The sequence below is a fragment of the Electrophorus electricus genome, chromosome 20 (genome assembly GCF_013358815.1).
Source record: "Electrophorus electricus isolate fEleEle1 chromosome 20, fEleEle1.pri, whole genome shotgun sequence".
In the NCBI taxonomy this organism is placed as follows: Eukaryota; Metazoa; Chordata; class Actinopteri; order Gymnotiformes; family Gymnotidae; genus Electrophorus; species Electrophorus electricus.
In genome coordinates this window covers 12,561,356-12,579,372 of record NC_049554.1, presented here as the reverse complement: position 1 = coordinate 12,579,372, position 18,017 = coordinate 12,561,356, and the positions used below count along the sequence as shown (strand labels likewise).

Here is an 18,017-nt window from a genome sequence, read left to right as displayed (position 1 = left end):
AGTCTCTCATTAGAACACTCATTCTAAAGTCCCTTTTGGGAAACCAACAGGCTTAAGGCAAAACGCACTTCTCTAACTGCTGTCCACAGTCAGCCAACCGCAAACTCCAATTAACATAATTTGCATAGTTTTGCAGCCGTCATTAGTGGGTAAAATGCATAGGAGATGATGTTACACGGCTCCAATTAGCAGCGCATGGTAATTTTAAATGTCAACTTCCTAGAGACATCCAACATGCTAATATATAAAGCCACATTAGAATGCCTGTTGGAGGTTTCTCAGAAGCATTCAGAGTTTTAAAGGGTTTATCTTTTTTTTTTTTTTTTTAGCTCAAATGCTGTAATCATTACTTTTCTTTAACGTGTCCTGATGAAATTAGGAAACAGACAAGTGGCGCAAACGGCCTTGTGCAAACATGGCTTCAGAAAACCCCAGGTCAAAGGTCAAACAGAGAACTGCAGCGCCAGCTTACACGTGCATCAGGGTTTGCGGATGACATTTGTCTTCTCTGTCCACAGGTGGAGCCGCACAACTACCTTTTTTTAATCTTGTAAAAACAAGCAGCTGGGAAGCCATTGTACAAACGCAGCTCGCCAAAGACCATTTCCCTTTCTAGAGCGCTGGCTCACACTGACATTTGCTTCACATGGATGTTTGTTTTTCTGATGCTTCTGAGAAACCCCTGCGAGCTCAGTGAAAGTGCAGAGAATGCGAGAGACGTACAGATGTGTAAAACTAATCAAGCATCATAAAAATAAGGCCTCTGGGAGGTACAAGTCATCATGGCATGCATAATATGAATTGCATTATACAAAAAGTAGTCTTGCTAACGAGCTAGCTATCCGCCACCACTCGGGCTTCACCAGGGAGCTACGGGGCTCCGCGGCAGGGGCGGCGGCTCCTACAGACCGTCGTCTCTACTTCTGAGGGGCAGGAGGGTTGACAGGGCTCAGACCCCTCATCCTGAAGTAAGATACCAGTTGACTGGGCACTTCCGCCAGAACGCTCTGGGCCAGGGTTTCTTTCGGAGACTGGGGGGGGGGGGGGGGAGGAGAAAAGGAGAGATGGCAAAAGCGGAACGGTGAAGAGGTGAAGTCACTCAATGCCATGAATTTATACAAGTGGAAAGTGACGCATTTATGCAAATTTAAGGTGTTTACGCAACTAGAAAACGAACACGCAAAAGCATGGCTGAGCCTGTGTAACGGCTTCAGCTGCTGCCTCATTTATGCTGGAGTCAAAACAGACACCTACGTTGGTAAAGTCTTTGAAAGGCACGAACTGAACGATGTCCCTGACGGCGGCCTCGCCGCTCGGGGACTTCAGGATGCCGTTGTCTCCATCCAGCACATCCATTGCCTTGAAGTCGGCCTCGCCCACGCCCACAATGATGATGGACATGGGCAGCTTGGAGCTGTTCACGATGGCCTGCTTCGTTTGGTCCATGTCCGTGATCTCGCCGTCAGTAATGATCAGCAGCACAAAGTATTGCTACAGTCGACAGAAAACAGCGAGTGTGTGAGTCAGCAGTAAGGCATTCCCTCTACACATGAGCTTTACTAGAGATGTTACAATCCTACGAGGGTCAACGCATGTGCGCAGGTCCAGACTCCGTCTGCACGTCGCAGCGGGCAGCGATTAGTGTTCGGTACGGACGGTGTAGTGCCGAGTGTCGGGTTGTGTTGGGTAATGCTGGTAGTCAGCCGGGCACGCGCACACACTCACAGCTGCAGTTGGCTGCTGGGCTGCGATGCGGGCCACGTGGTTGATGATGGGGGAGAAGTTGGTGGGGCCGTAGAGGCGGACTTGGGGCAGGGCTGTGCGGTACGCCTGCACAATGCCCTCCACGCCTACAGCAGGGCACAGCAACATGCAAGAGGACGGATGGAAGAACTTGTTACTGAGATCCATGCGTGCCCAACTCAAGACATGAACATACATTAACTAACTAACTAAATAAAGTCTTACCCTCGCAGTAAGGACTGCTGGGGTTGAAGTTCAGAGGAAACTCGTGGGAGACCTGGGAGACGACACCAGAGTGTTTTGCAGGAGCTGGTGTTTTAGGAAAAGCAATTCGCAAAAACCAAAATAAGGGACAAATGTTCAACCTGAAAATTTGGAGGGACCTGAGCACCAAATCCAAAGGCAGGAAACAGTTTGTCCCTAGAGAGCGCAAGAGAGCAAGAGAGGGAAAAAAAATAAATAATAAAAATTAAAACCACACTGACACCTAGTGGTGCTACAGGGTCATTTCAAGTAGTGTTTTGGAGCGCAGCCCATGGGACCCGTCATTTAGCCCGCATTTTTACTTCGTCCAATCCCGTACACCTGTACCAGGTAGTCAGGGCTCTAAACGGCCTGGTTTCGGTGTTTATTGGTAGCTGGCTGGACGCACCATCCAATGGTAAAAACGAGTTAAAAGTTGACATGTCCAAGGGCTAAAGCCCTGCTCTTACGTGTCATAGTCCTGGACGACCAGCCCCACAGACCAGAGAGCGTTCAGGTACTGGTTCACTCCACTGGGACTGAGATAGTGCAGAGAGTCTGGAGAGCGAGGGTCCCCGTTGGAGCCAGTGAAGTCTATCCCCACCTGCAGAGACCACAAGCCACAAGTCAGTCACTCTCGGCACACACGTACTAGTAACAGTCGACCGAAGGCACGTTCGTCTTACCGTGAAATTTATCTGGCACCCCCCCATCACATAATCCAGGAACGTGTACTGCGTCTCTATCTGTAAATAAATGTGCAAGTTGGACATTTTGACAAACTAGAATGAAGGATAAAGGCTAGAAAACAGTTAGATTAAATGTTTTTATTAAGAACTAAAAGACCAAAAGTGATCACTTATAATGATCTTTCTTTAAACTGAGAATGATGGTTTTGGGGAAACTTTTTTGCTATATTGCTCAGTAAAAACTAATCTGAACAACATACCCAAAGCCAAAACATACTTTAACACTCAAAACAACACAAATACTTACCTTACAAGATTTAAAACGGACAACTCCAGAATTTTTGTAGCTCTTTTTCTTCTTCTGCTTCTCCGGGTGTATACACTCATATTCAGCCTAACACACATTGACAAGGTTTAGGACACAACAGTAGTTAATGCACTGGAAAGGTCGATATATGGGGGTTGCCATTTGTGCGGGCGGTCTCACCGCAGAACTACCGTCTGCTTTCAGTAGCTCGGACACATTAGTTTGGAAAACGCCAATCAGATCGTGAGTGCCATCATTATCATAGTCAAAGCAGTTGACCTGGGGGGAGGGAGCGAGAGGAGACAACATTTAGAAGCGGGTGCCGATGCTGAACCCTGCTCACCGCCTGGTCCTTGGCCTCCAGCAGCTTGGCAGTGGTGCAGGTGAACTCTCCTATCAGGTCAGAGCTGGTGTCCTCGTCCTTATCAGAACAAACCACCTAGCAGTGAGAGACAGGCTCTGGCTTACAAACGCACCCATTTCTGCTGATGGAAATCAATACAGAGAGCTTAACGCACACGGCTCACTGACCTTGTGGCACGTGTAAAACTTGTATTTGTATTCGACACCAGGTTAATGAAAGAATGACGTTTTTAACTTCTCTTGTGATTAATAGTCACTTTAGACTTTATATGGTTTTAGTGCACGCAACAACGCTCATTACAAGTATTAGATGTCTTCACATAAGCAGACCTTTCACCTGTTTTAGACTGAACACCATGGTTGACGTCACTGTGGTGTCGTGTGAGAGGTGGGTAGTAATGTTACATTTACTTAAGTAGGCTTTTGAAGAGTTGTTTTAAAAGAAGGCACTTTGTACTCTTGAGAACATTTGAGAGTCCGAAATTTGATTTTACTCTGTTATATTCATCAAAGTTCCTTTTGGACGTTTCCCTACAAGTGGTAAAGTGTGGGAGTGAAATCCCTAAAGATGATCCCAGAGTACCACCGCTTTGCTTCAGTAAATGAGTCAAATGCACAGCAGACCGACAAACAAAGAACAGATATTGCTGATCTCTCCCAATGTGCATTATTAATATAAATGGAAAGTGTGGTCTGACAACATACAGGCACCGTTAGGTAGGCAACATAGGATATCCAGCCAGCAGGTCTGACTGACCAGTCACCCAGGGCAACAGCTCCGAACATTCCCAGAAACTGTACTAACCATAAAGTGATCGCCAAATCTAATGTGATGTTTGTGACTTGTTATATACACACACAATATTTAACAGACATAAAAAACCTCATGAACTAAGTAAGAAAACTAACTAAGAAAAACAGCTGTCTAAGTATTTTTGCACGATGAATCCCTGAATCCCAATAGGTTTTCAGAACTTCTTAACCATAGGTTTTTAGGTTCCGTTTTATTTATATCTGTATGTATAGCATTTAGCAGACACGATGTACCAAACGGCTTCCAGCTGTCTACTTAGATAGGACAAAGTTTATAACCGATTACACTCACATTACGTATAGCAGATCTATGGAAAATCAGTACCAAGGAAAGTGGGCCCCTCTGTTTTGGCAGAGTATTTCTGAACACTACTAAGGGAAATTCAAGACTGTCCATATTTTAAATAAAACCCTTATGAAGAATGCATACTTATTGTAAAAGTCACTTTTAAAGATGTTCCTCAGGTATAGTGTTAAACATATTTGCATTCAATAAAGAACTATGAGGATGACAATTTAGTTTGTGGGCCTCATTTTTTATATACATGCGCACGTGCCCAGTTTTATTAAATGAGTTCTGATGAAGTATCTCGCTACTTGAGTAGTCTTAACAGACACTTTCTTACTTTTACTTAAGTAATCATTTAAATGACCATTTTTACTTCCACTTGCATAATTATTTTAAAGTAACAGTACTTTTACTTGAGAACAGTTTTTGGCTACTCTACCCACCTCTGTAAAATATACAGAACAAATCTATTTAAACATGTAATCAGAGAATTTTTTAGTTTTATGCATACCAATGCCGTTTCTTCAAGGTAAAGCTTGCTATAGGGCCAATACCCAACACCAACTCCAAAATCTTATACCCAGTCGCAAATTCCCCAAGTCCCCCATACCGACCACCGACCCCACACCACCACTGTAGCAATACCAAGCCCCGCACACCAGCTTCTTACCCATACCTGCCCTCCTCAATGGCACCGTATACATACTCCCCTGCAGCTGAGCCCCAAATCCCCCATAATCACACCCCATCACCACTCCCCATACCTTAATATACATACTACTCTGTAGCTGAACCCTAGACACCCCCCCCACCAATACCTACACCCCATACCTTAATTGGCTTGTTCAGGTCTCCACTGCAGAAAGAATGCAGAGAAACCACAAACTTTTTCCAGGATGGACTCAAATTGTTCTTAATGACCTGAAAAGGGTGAGAGAAAAACAAGCTAGAACCAAAAAGGACACAGCAGTCAGTACAGGTTCTATGCAAACACAAATAAGGAGGACTAGTAAAAAAACAAAAACACACAAAAACAAAACAACAACCCCAAAACAACAGTTTGCACCTCAGTCCTGTGGACTAGCAGCCATTTGCCATCATCATCTTGCTTGAAGAATTCCAGAAAAGGATCCGACTTGCCAAACAAGTCCTACCACAAGGCAGAAGCACAGTGATCAGTGGCCGCCTAGCAGCGCAAGTCAACGTGTTACGGACTCCCGCTGCTTCACATCACCCGGGGCGGGATGAGACACTAGCCACGCCCATGGCCTTAACAAACGCCAGTGCAATTCTACCTTCTTGTCCAGGTTTCTGGCTTCCACCTCTATGGCAATGGCCCTGTTGTCCTTAATTTCCTCTGCCACAATCTGTAACAAAAACAAGGTTCATCTCACACACACAGCTTTGCCAAGGTCATTCTCTACAACGAGCCCTGCATGCAAAACTTTAAGGCGGGGCTACGGGAGAACCAAAACGGATGCTCAACACTTTGTGATGGAAAAAACAGATACTCGACAGTGCAATGAACTCTGGACTGGTATCTGTAGGCAAAATGGTACTGCTCTACAATGGAAGATTGCATGAAAGATAAACACTGGTCTCAGCATGCTATAAAGAGACGACAGAACCTGCACTCTGCTAAAGATCAAGACAGCACTCTAAAGCATGCAAATGTTTTACAAGAATTACCGCAGTGTGCTTAAGGACAGCAAGGCCTGTAAAACAGTGACCACAGTACAACAAAATCTTAGCTGATCCAAAGGAACCCGACCTGCCTGTGTAATAAAACATATAACGATAAACAGCCAAATAAATATAGAACAAGGGTGTGAACGTACCGTTATTGTGCCTTTCCCAGCTGGCTTGCCTGGCTTAAGCTGAAGGGGGTTGGTGATCTTCTTACTTGAGACAACCTGTGGCACAAAGTAGTACGTGTAGCCAATCTGAATGTTTCAGCAGTTTAGTGTACGTGTAGCTCTGGCTGCCTGTTCCTAGTGAGATTGCATCTGATGGGTTTTTGCAGGTATCAGTTCCTCGGAGATACACGGGCAGGCTGTGTTTAACTATTCGTACCTGGCCCAGGGTGCACTCAAATCCTCCCAAGTAGTCATCGTCTTTCAGGTCAACAGACTTGTTGTCGATGTCATAGACTCCCAGCTTTATTTTCTGCACCTTCTCAAAATAGTAGTCGATGCACAGCCTCTTGGAGAACTCCGGATCCTGACAGTTCTTTACTTTCTCGGTGCGGTCCACCTATAGAAAGGGGGGGGGGGGGGGGTAGAGAGAAACACCATTACATGTGCTGAGCAGGAGCTCATTTTAATGATAATCTGGTTAAACACCAGCACAGGGTGTTCGATAGACATCATTTTCTGTTCACAAACCTTTCTACCCTGACACCTTTAATATCAAAAACCTCGCATACCTCTGTCCAGTTGTCACCGCCTGTACTCTGCAGGAGCACGCACAGAGGGTCGGACTTCGAGCCAACATCTTTGTCTAGCAAGTTTTTGCAGGAAATTACGAGCTCGAGCTTCACCACACACTGGGTTGCCATCTGGGGGGAGAGGGGGAGAAAGGAAAAAAAAAAAAAGAGAAGAGGTATTGGATCTGCTTTCACTTCCACATTAAATGAGTCCTCAACCTCAGCAATAGACCAGTCTTGACACAGCCAAGACTTATTTACACAGATACACCCACCCACACTAGAACAATTTTCCCAACAACATCTTCCACAGACAGGAAGTACAGGCAAGAATGACCCCTCCTAAATATTACTGACGTAAGTACCTAATAACATCACATAGGACGTTTTGGCATTTTGGTCTAATGGAGAAACGATTACTCTTGTTTGTTTTTTGTTTTTTTTTTACATTTCCTGTTCTAAGAGTTAAGCTTGCCATGTTCTTAAACTACAACCACTTAAAAGAACAAAGTGGCATTGCGTGTGCTTCAAAAACCTGCTCAGTTTCAAAAAATAAAAACTAAAAAAAACACTGGTATAATTCTTGCATCCGAACAAATTTGATCTTCAATTACTGGAAAAGGAAAATGGGTGGAAGGTGCCTCTCCTTTATGACACCCACGTCCCAAAACATCCCAGCGACAACTCATCTAGCCAACGATCAAACTTGTGAAACAGTGACTTGGCGAGTCAGCTAACCATTACACTTTTGAACAGATGCACACATCAGCTAACCTAGCTAAATCCTTTTACTTCCTATCACAGCTAGAGAGACATTCACACACGCCCAGCTCACTGGCTACAAGAGGCGTGAACACGGGTGCAATGCAGTGCGCTAATTCGAGTTACTTCAATGCACATTTTTGTTCGAAACCGTACGCAAGCCTGCGGCCACAAGAACAACTTGCCACAGTTTCAACGCAAATTTGCGACGTGACTCTTAAGGACCGCAGAGTCATCGTCCATGAAGTCACAAGCAAGCTAGCTAGCTAGCTAGCTAGCTACACACCGCGACAGCATCAAGTAGCTAGCTTAGCATTAGCCATCCGTCTGTTCGGATGAGAGGTTTTAAAGAGTGAGCAACCAAGCTAAAAGTGAAAGGATATTTCCTGTTCACTAACAAACGTAAGCCACATCGATTAAACAAACCCCTAAGCAAAAACATGCAGAGATGTGAAAAGCAGTCTGAGTCTAACCTTAGCGATTTTTCACAAGAAAGTTTCCTCGGGTGCAGACTACTTAAAATAGCTGTGTAATCGAGGTATTTCAGCCCCACGACTAGCTTCGTAAAATTAGAAGGTGTGGCACAGCGTTGCACGAAAAACGCTTTAAGTTATTGGTTCGGGTACCACGCCTAAGTAGGCTCCCATTGGATGAAGTGCTAATCAATCACACTGCCCTACCCATCTGGCTGTGTGACGTCACAACCCGGCACGGCCACATTCCACAGAACACGGACCCGTATTAAAAGAGCTAGAACACAAGACTACTAAGATTGGGCACTGCCTGCTCCGCACCAAATACAACACACTCAAATCCTAAAGTCATTAGAGTTGTTCTGAACATAAATAAATAACTTGACTCCAAAACACAGCAACAATTAAAACGCGGGTAGGCTTAATTATTCTAAGCACGTTTAAGACACTGGGTGGCACGAGGCCCAGGACTTGGTCAACCAGTACAACTCAAATGGAGAAAGCAGGTTAAACGGATCACTAGCAGTTTTGTTTTAGAAAAACCCCCCCGAAAAGAATATTTAGCAGAATGTTCAATGCAAACTACAAAACAACTCCCAGCTACATTGAGAATCAAAATCTGGACTGAGATAAGACCATTAACCAGTTTTACTCTATTAAAGTGTGCCCTCAATGTCAGATGAGCCCTTCTGCATACACTTCCAGCATTTCACACAATCTGCCATAAGGTACACAGCCACAATGAAGGAACAGTGCAGTCAGATCACACAGATGACAGCATAACAAAATCTACAGCCATCGTAGGCTACACAGCAACACATTCAACTTATAAAAAAAAAAAGTAGTAGTGCTAATAATAAATTATAACAATAAAACAAGGAACAACAGTTCTAACGGCTTGCAATAACAATAACACACTACCATGAGTCATATACCCTAGCACAATAGTGAAGCATTACTGGTATGCATGTGCACAAGGTTAGCAAAGGGTATGACACTTCCACAAACACAGCAACATTTCAGTTTAGTGATTATGGCACCACACCCTCTGGTACAAGCGAAGACACAAGCAGCATAAACACAGAAATTACAGATATTTTACCCACTGCAAAAGTCATATTGAAGGATTTCTGAATATGTGGTAGCTTTAAAGCACAGAAGAGGGTTAGGGTCACACAGCCCCATAGAACTCCTTAGCAGAACTCTAAACACAAAAAGCAGCAGACACTGACCCAACACCACAAATGCTCATTGTCTATAACAAAAACATGGAATCCAAAAGGTGCGACTACTTGTACATGGAAAAATGCGAAAGGTAAAAAGTTTTTGGAAACGAGGCATTTGAGAATCGGTGAGAACATCCTGTGCAGGTGCCGTGATGAACAGCTTTGCAGATCTCTGAAAGCAACTGTAACATCAGAACTCTGAACAGCTTTGCTTTTGATCTACCTTCTCAGTTTACATCCAATTGCATAACCTGAGCCATGCAGTCTTGATGAAGTGTTTGTTCTTTCATTCTAAATCACCACCAAAATCAGCATTAAGGAACACCCCAAGACAGTCTTTGAGATCTTTACTGCATGTCGTGCAACTTGACAGACTAGTCCAAATGTCTCTCTGACAGCAAAGCTGGCATGGAGCACAGGGATGGCTGCCAACATCTCCAGACAGCTGAAACAAAGCCCCCTGCCAACCAGACCCAGAGCGCTAGTTTCTCCAAAATGGCACTCTCATTCGAATGTGCAGACTTAACAATTATGTAATGGAGTTTCATCATAAAACTTGCATCTACAGTTCTCTCTCACTTCTCGCCCCTTCTAAGGCAAGAACCCACCTTCATGTCTAATTAAAGCGAGTAGAGTACAAGCCATAGCAAAAGACTAAGAGGGAAAAGGGTAACTTGTTTTTAGAAAGGGCAAAGAGCCAACTGTGTAAATCAAATCAGGCACACAGCTCACTTTAAACCTCACAACAGCAGCAGCAGCCACTTCAGCCAAAAGCCTGTGTGCAGTAACACATTTGAACTTGCTCGGCACTCCTCCATTTAGACAGATATGAAATCGGGCTGAATACCAGAGGCAAAAATAGTTCCACAAATCCTTTAGCAGTATTTAGGTCAAAAGCCTAAAACTTACCTGGAGTATTAACACTTTAAGCGAAGGGAAGAGGCTCTTGGCCACAGTGGCCAAAAGGCAAAGGATAAAAGCATCAATTGACCCACAAATGAATAGGCACACTGGGAAATGGAAATATCTACCTCCGTCTCATATTTTTCTACGTCACATTAACAAGGGACAGTAGGGAAATATGTAATCCTGGAGCGTGAGACATCTACTCAGAGTGGCTTCGTTAACACACACCCCACTCTCCTCTGAAGCTTGCCAGGAGGGAATACAAACCTACTGTCTCAGCATAGCTCAGTCTAGGCTTTTGGGATTGTTCCAGCAAACACCCATCCAAATCTTTCAGATATGACATAACATGCCTCCCGAGACCATCACCACTGGGCCAGTAAACCCGTCATTACAGGAAGCCAGTTTGATGTTTCTGTAGCCAATCAGTTTTTTCTTTCTTTTTTAAAAAAAGATGCAATTGTCACAGCTAATATATTATATATTTTTTTAAAAAAGGAAACCATGCTGATATGTCTTTTATTGCTACAAAATATTAGAGTACATATGCTTACTAGTGCCAAGATCAAGATTGAAAAGAAAAGATTAAAAGAAGCAAGACGTCTTTGCCAGGAATATCCTGGATGGGCTCAAACCACTGCAGGCAAATTACCTCAAATCCTCAGCAGGGTTCATGCGCTCACACTCTGAGAAACAAAATTTTACAGATCAGAAGTCATTGCATTGACACAATATGCCATTTCCTGTGGAACACGAGATCTTGTCTTAGCCAAATAAACCTGAGCTCAGCTCATCTAACTTCAAGGACAACCAAGCACTGAAGTGCTAAGAAGACTGCAGCGGTGTTTACTAATCAGGGGGTTCAGAAACTGAAATGTTCACTCCCGGCTTTAACGCTGAGCTCACTAGCACTGAGTCTGAAGTTACCCAGCAACTTCAGGATGGGAAGCACGTGGCATTAAACGAGACCGAGTCTTGGGAAGTCAAAATCAGGGGCATAAATCTTTACAGCTGCTTTAACTGATGGGGAAAAATGCCCTTTCAAGAGTGCCATTTCCCCCACGATTTCTGCATTATACATGTGAAACATGAAAACCAGCAGAGAGAAAATAAACTTTATTTGTTCATTTTTGCCCTGAAAGGGAGAAAAAGATGACAGGAAGAGAGAAATACGATACCTTGCAGATTCATCAGTTCAGGAATGCCATTTTATTGACAAAATAGTTGAGCTGGAAAAAATATGTACAACAGCAAATAAAGACTGGAAACACCAAAATAATCAGAAAAAAAACTGCTTAGAGATAACATGTTTAAAAAAGCAACAAAGCTACTGAGTATCATAGCAAAAACAAAAGCAGCACACATTGTAAAGAGAGCACAAGAGAAGACTGAAAAGCTTTCATATACAAAAACGTTACATTGCCTCATTTACTGGAGAGTCCCGCTTGGTCTGTTTACAGTGAAATCAAGTTGATGCACTTGGTTTAACATCTTGTGGTTTATCACAGTTAAACTTCATCTAATACACCTCGCACGGGCAATGGAACATACATTGACAAAACATTTACATGCATTTACTGGGGGGGGGGGGGATTTTAAACTGAGCAGTAGGAAACGTTTGGACTTGCAGGGACACACCATGCATGGCAGCACTGGGTGTTTACCCCATCAAATAAAGCACAAAACACATTATACAGCACACATAAGGAAGTGCAAACTTCAAAAACTCCACCTGGATACAGATTATCTTCAGAGAATATCTGAGAGGGACAAGGCATGCCAGACACTCCAGCACAACCAAAACTTGCAAACACAAAGCAAAAGTGTGTTTTAGATCTATTAACTTGTGCTACAAGAACTCAGCACTCTCACAGCTGGTCTCTAGTTTCAAACACCTTGAAGCTCTTCAGAGAGGGGAGAGAGTGTGAGAAAACAACAAACCAATCTCTTCAACAGCCAAGTCATGCTGAGTCAATGGATGTATTTATTTCTTTAAAAAATTTTTTTTTTTTTACTACTAATCTTGGATCAATCTAATTGTAAATCTAGCATATTGCATTCAAAGATGAAACATGAAGACCCCCCCCCAAACACAAAACAATATCCTGTACTCCACTCTAAGCTCTGCCAATAATAAGAGCTAAGCCTGTGGGTATGTTTCTTTTGCCACCGGTGACATACAAGGCAGAATCTGATTTCTTTCATCCCATAGTGATCTTTACTTTCCTTGCCCCAATGGGCCTATCATTCAGGTCCATAACCGCAGACATTGCTTCATCGTGCGAGTCGAATGCAACCATTGCCTCTCCTGTTGGCAGTCCCTTCTCGCTGAACTGTAAGCATACCGAGCCAGGCAACACCTTATATCCATAAAAGAAATCTAATATTTCATCAACCGTGACAGTAAAAGGCATATTTTGGATTTTGACAATGGTGGGCCTAGGGTTACCTGGCCCACTGCTGGACGATCCTCTAAGATTTTCAGAGGATGGTCCAAAACCAGGTTGAGAGCCCCCAGAACGACCTTGGTTCCCACCACGGTTCTGACCTGCAACTTTCCTGGACGTCCCGTTATCAAATGGCGGCATGCCTCTTAAACTTTCAGGTGCGCCAACAAATCCGGGAGGTGCACTGTTCCCACCTGCCCGGAAACCAGGAGGCTCCAGGATGGGCCCTGGCAAATGACCTCCAACCATTGGTGGAGGAACCGGAAGCGAGACTTCACCCAAAGCCGTGCCTAACGGGGGCAGAGGGGGCGGTCCGGCTAGTCCGCTACCTGGAGCGGCAAACGGGTTGACAAACGGAGGGCCGTTACCAATGTTCACAGCGTTGCGGAGGAAATTAAACTCCTCTCCGGTCATACCAGGGAAAGCATGTGGGGCTTGAGCTTGGGCTTGGGCTTGGAGCTGGGCCTGGGCTTGGGCCTGAGCTTGGGCCTGAGCTTGGGCCTGAGCTTGGGCCTGAGCTTGGGCATGGGCTTTCTGTCCTCTCTTTGCCTGTGGAGGAGGGTTCCTCTCAACCTCCTTCATCTGCTCAAATGTGACCAAGTGCACAAAAGCATCCCTCCCGTTTAACTTCTGCCTGTGCAGACGCTCGGCTTTGAGAGCCTCCTCCTCAGACTTGAACTGCACCACAGCCTGACCAAGGCCATTGCCATTGCCATCGACCAGCACTTTCAGGCTGTCCTCAAATAACTGGATCTCATCTAAGAAGAGGCGCACATCTTTCTTTGACACGTTATATGGGATGTTTGTTATGTGAGCACAAGTCCTTGCGCCCTTTCCTCCTTCTGAGGAGTTACCTTTCTGGTCTACCTGAGATCCCTGCATCCTTTTGCGAATCGTATCTATCTTCTCAAACATGTTTTTCTTCATGATGGGGTGCACCTGTATAAATCGGCTACCCATATACTGCATGTGGCATCCGAGGGCAGCTTTGTAATCCATCTCATTCCTGAACTCAACAAATCCCTCCCCTGTGGCCCTGCCATTGGGACCGTATGCAATGTAAATGCTGTCCTCAACAATGTCCAGGTTTTTGAAAAATTCAAATATCTGCTTGTTCTCTGCTTCATATGGGAGCCCTTTCAGATACACACACAGCTCCTGTTTGTGAGGAGAACGGGACCTGGCGCGCTCCCTCAGGGAAGGCGAGCTCGAGCTGCCACCCATATGATGGCGCTGATTAGCTTCTGAGTCGTTTCCAACTTTCGCCTGCCCTGCACTCAATCCTTGACCATCTCGCCACTGTCTCTCTGTGGCAGGTGATATTTCTACATACCTCTGGCCTATCATCCCAGGGTTCCGCTTTAGAGCTTCGAACGAGTCTTGAGGGTTAAAAAACTTAACCAAAGCCCTGCCATTGCTTCTGCCCAGATTGTCTCTGAGCATCTTAACAGAGTCAACCCCTAGCCCATGGAAAAAGTCTCTAATTTCAATTTCAGAAACAGTGAAAGGCAGGCCCTGAAGCTGTATGTGCAATTCGTCTGGGTTAGTAATTGCTGATTTTAAGTGAGCTTGCAGACTGAGGGGATTCAGAGGGTTTAGGGGGTTAAGGAACATTGGATTGGGGTTGCCAAGAGAGAGTGGTGGTCCTGTGGCAGCAAGAGCACCGGTCACTGGGCCAACAGGTGGAGGAACGCCTGGGTTGAAAGGTGGGAGAGCGGAGAGGTGGGGCATATGAGCCATGGGAGGGACTGGAGGTACCGAGGTGATTGGGTTAACAGTTGGTACTGGGGGCAAAGTGGACACGGGTGGTGGAACGGGCATGGGTGGCATTGGTGGCAAGGCTGGCATGGTGGGCAAAGGTGGTATAGGAGGGGGTACTGAACTCAAGGAGGACATTGCGGTAGTCATGGTGGAGCCCATGCTGAGACTCGGACTGCTGAAGTTATTAAAGTTGGGAGGCAGGTTCCCCATGCTGGTGGGGGCAAAAGTGGCGACACTTTTGTTGCTTACAGGCTCACTAGTCGAGACTGCAGTGGTGGTGGTGGTTGAAGTGGTGTTGCTGAAACCTTGGGCAGGTGTGGGCATGCTGGGCCTTCCACTACCTCCAGAGCTGCTGGGAGGACCTGTCCTATTCCCATTACCTGTAGCCCCCTCTGCACTACCAGTTTCAAAACGCCTGCGGCTCAGCTCGATCATGTTTTGCATCTCGGTTTTACTACTAAGCAACAGTGACACCTTGGAGCCCTTGATGGCGCCCCCTGTGCGCATCATTCCAAGCCTGGCATCTTCGTCTGTGGCAAACACGATAAACGCCTCGCCGTGCTCACCCCCTACAATATGCACACCACCATCTGGGATGGTCAGTCCGGAGAAGAAATGGCGAATGTCCATGGTGCCCGCCACAATGGGGAGACCCTGCAAACGGATGACCACAGCCATGCTGCGGTGCTATAACGCACACCTGTAGATGAAAGAAGGCAACGACTGTCAGGCTATGGCAGAAGAAGGGTTAATAGGACACAGTCAGTCACACACAGAAGCAAGACTCAAACCACAACAGCAGTAAAAATGGAAAAGGATGAAAATGTGTACACAAAAGCATCGGCGCGATCACATCATGACAACAGCAGAAAGAACAAATGCACTTGTCTCTTGATGGGCAAAGCCACTCCCCAGCAAACGAAGTTTTCTGTGCCACTGAGCTCACGTCATTAAATAAAAATGAACAGGGGTGATACCGAAGCAGAACACTCTTTCGACGCTTCAATTCAAGTATTGTCTGTGCAGTTTAAAAACGCTTTACAAAACACTGAACATATACTTCACCATTTTGGTCTGCATAAAGTATTAGCCTCAATTTTGAAACTCACAGTCAAGTGGTTTGCAGGTATCAAAAATTCAACCCACTATTCCCTCCCCTCCCTTTCAAAATATTTTGTGATAACTTGCAATTCCAAGGATCAACAGACCAGCATTAGTCATAACACTGAAATTAAAGCTTCTTCACATTTTATATTAAATGCATCAACCCAGTACATTTTTACTTCAACCTAACTGGTCTGCAGTGTAAACACATGCCAGTATCTGCTACCCACAACCACAGTGCCCAGGCCATTGCCATGACCCAGGATGGTCTGAACATAAGACCTTAGACCAATTACTTGAGGTGGCTAGAAGTGAGATTGGCAAGAAATTGCACATTTCCTTGGCTAAAGGTTTCCAGAAAAAATACACTAGTTAAGCTAACTCAAGAGGCATTCCTGTAAGACTTCAAATTCCAGTTGTTGTTTTTTTTTAAAATAAATGTGTGAAGTAGTCATGGTTATCATGTGAACGACATTGAAAATATTTAGAGAGTTCTGGCAGTTTAACGTGGGTCTTCAACTAGTTTCAGAGGGGGAAAAGCTCACTAGGCAAACCAAAAACTGAGGTGTAGGAAATCCCCCAATCTAAAAGGAGTTGTGAATCTTAAACTATAAGCTACACAAATGCTTACCTGTATAATTAGTTGTGCTTCGTTATTAGTTGCGGGCGAAACCCAAGCCAATCTTGACAGCAAGCATTTAAAATCAACTCTCGACTGTAATAAAAGAATAAACGAAGGCAAAAACATCAATGTAAACAGCAAGGCAACCAGAAATGCCCAGTATGCATCCTGTAGTAGTCCGTTCAGCGCCGGTACACTGTGATCACATTCAGCAATCATTTAAAGCACCAAGCATTCACAGCAGAGGTTTGGACAGCTGCAAAAGCCAAAGCTTATTTTGAAACTGGTCTTTAAGGCATGCACATCATGTTGTACCTCATTTTGAACCAGCATAAACATTCATGCATGAAGTGTAAAAAAAAAACAAAAAACAACAACTTAAAAAATAAAATAAAATCACCAGTCTGTTAACATGATAATTTCCAGGAGCAGTTGGCCAATAAAAGCATATTATGAAATATGAATGATTTTACAGAAATTAGACTGTAATCAGAATGTACTTGACATCCAGGCCTAATGCATACAAGTGGGGACATACACTACACATACATCTACTTTAACTATCTAGCTATGCAAACCACAGTGGCAACCTTTAGAGTGAAACTGAAAACCACAGCTAAACTTTATTCAAATACAACCACTAATCCAGGCTGCTCAAAAAGTGGCAATACATGATTCTTTTCAAATTTCACATTCGGCAGTTATAGTGCACTATTAAATCTTTATGTATGCAATTCCAGTTGATGTACATATAACCCTCCATGGAGAAAAATAGCATATTTCAAGCCTGGAACGTCAAAACGCTACAAACGCAAAATACAAAACATCTGCACCAACAAAGACGTGAGCAATGAATAACATCTCTCAACTACAGATGGCCCAGTTGAAAGAGGGGCAAGCATTGGTAGACCAACAGGGTTTACAAGTGAAGTTTCTACTTTCTCAGAACCCTCATAAAACTTCCAAGTCAAGAACCAACTTCCAGCAACAGAAAGCCTAAACCAATCTACTCCTCAATATAATTATATCTCAAAACTAAAAATAACCGCTTGTACGAAAGGCAATATTCCAAAATTAAATCTTCTGAATCCGTCTGACACTACACGGCTCACAGATTTTGTCATCTTTACGAAGCTTGCATTTATTCAATCACAAAATATGAATAGATCAATCCAAACAACTGCATCAAAATATGTAAACCTAAAGACCAAACCATGAGCTGCAACAAAGCCACACAATCAAAACCAGACGGAATTAAGACACTAAGACGAGTAACATCGCATATAACCACAGCACAGAGTCGACGGGGGTCAAAGGAGACCACGACGAAAAGGCGAATACATTTAATCTGCGGGAAGCATTTGGACTGGCCGAACCGTCCAGAACCATGCAAGCACAGCAATGTAACACAAACAGCTGTGGAAAAAAAACCAAAACAAAACACACACAACAAATGAAACCAACAGCAGCTTGGCAAATAAAGAGAGCTCCGATTAAACTGAGCCGTCCGGGCGGAGCGAGCAGCCATTCAGACCGCGGCTGCCGACCCGGACGACAAAATGGCGTACAGTCTCGCCAACAACAGCGAACACCAGCGGCCAGTTATCCATCTTAAAACACGCCAAAAGACAGGTTCACAGGAGCGAAAACGTTCCCCACAGAGCAAGTAACACGCATATGACGTTCGGACATCAAACATCTATCTGGGAGCGGATTTGTTGAGCTAACGCCTAAGCTAGGTGGCTAACGGCTACCAGTCTGCCCTTTCAACAACGGACATTTTCTGATTCAGTCAGGTGTCCCGACTACGCTGAACAATATTCCGTGAATTGCTGTACTCTGCA

General features: G+C 44.5%; 2 protein-coding genes across 3 annotated transcripts; both read right to left on the bottom strand.

Annotated features, from left to right (window-relative positions):
- Window positions 1-301: 301 nt before the first annotated feature.
- cpne1 (copine I) lies at window positions 302-16,260 on the bottom strand. 2 transcript variants are annotated; one of them, XM_035520332.1, is made up of 16 exons: window positions 16,183-16,260; window positions 6,873-7,004; window positions 6,521-6,700; window positions 6,286-6,360; window positions 5,743-5,814; window positions 5,514-5,597; window positions 5,279-5,368; window positions 3,326-3,421; window positions 2,983-3,069; window positions 2,673-2,732; window positions 2,457-2,590; window positions 2,109-2,163; window positions 1,969-2,020; window positions 1,726-1,850; window positions 1,255-1,491; window positions 302-1,031 (listed from the first exon to the last, which is right to left on the bottom strand). In XM_035520332.1, exons 2-16 carry the CDS (start codon window positions 7,002-7,004, stop codon window positions 918-920), a joined length of 1,593 nt encoding a protein of 530 aa, XP_035376225.1. In that variant the 5' UTR covers window positions 16,183-16,260; the 3' UTR covers window positions 302-917. The 2 variants fall into 2 exon arrangements, with proteins under 2 accessions (XP_035376225.1, XP_035376224.1); XM_035520331.1 differs by lacking the exon at window positions 3,326-3,421 and adding an exon at window positions 3,163-3,261.
- rbm12 (RNA binding motif protein 12) lies at window positions 11,341-16,266 on the bottom strand. Its single transcript, XM_035520330.1, has 2 exons — window positions 16,183-16,266; window positions 11,341-15,147 (listed from the first exon to the last, which is right to left on the bottom strand). Exon 2 carries the CDS (start codon window positions 15,123-15,125, stop codon window positions 12,441-12,443), a length of 2,685 nt encoding a protein of 894 aa, XP_035376223.1. The 5' UTR covers window positions 15,126-15,147; window positions 16,183-16,266; the 3' UTR covers window positions 11,341-12,440.
- Between the last annotated feature and the right edge of the window lie 1,751 nt (window positions 16,267-18,017).

Coding starts and splice junctions, on each gene's coding strand:
- rbm12 (XM_035520330.1), bottom strand. CDS start 15,125: ATGGCTGTGGTCATCCGTTTGCAGGGTCTCCCCATTGTGGCGGGCACC.
- cpne1 (XM_035520331.1), bottom strand. CDS start 7,004: ATGGCAACCCAGTGTGTGGTGAAGCTCGAGCTCGTAATTTCCTGCAAA. Junction 3,070..3,162: donor AAGCAGACGGTAGTTCTGCG/GTGAGACCGCCC, acceptor AATGTGTGTTAG/GCTGAATATGAGTGTATACA. Junction 2,591..2,672: donor GGTGCCAGATAAATTTCACG/GTAAGACGAACG, acceptor TGGTCTCTGCAG/GTGGGGATAGACTTCACTGG.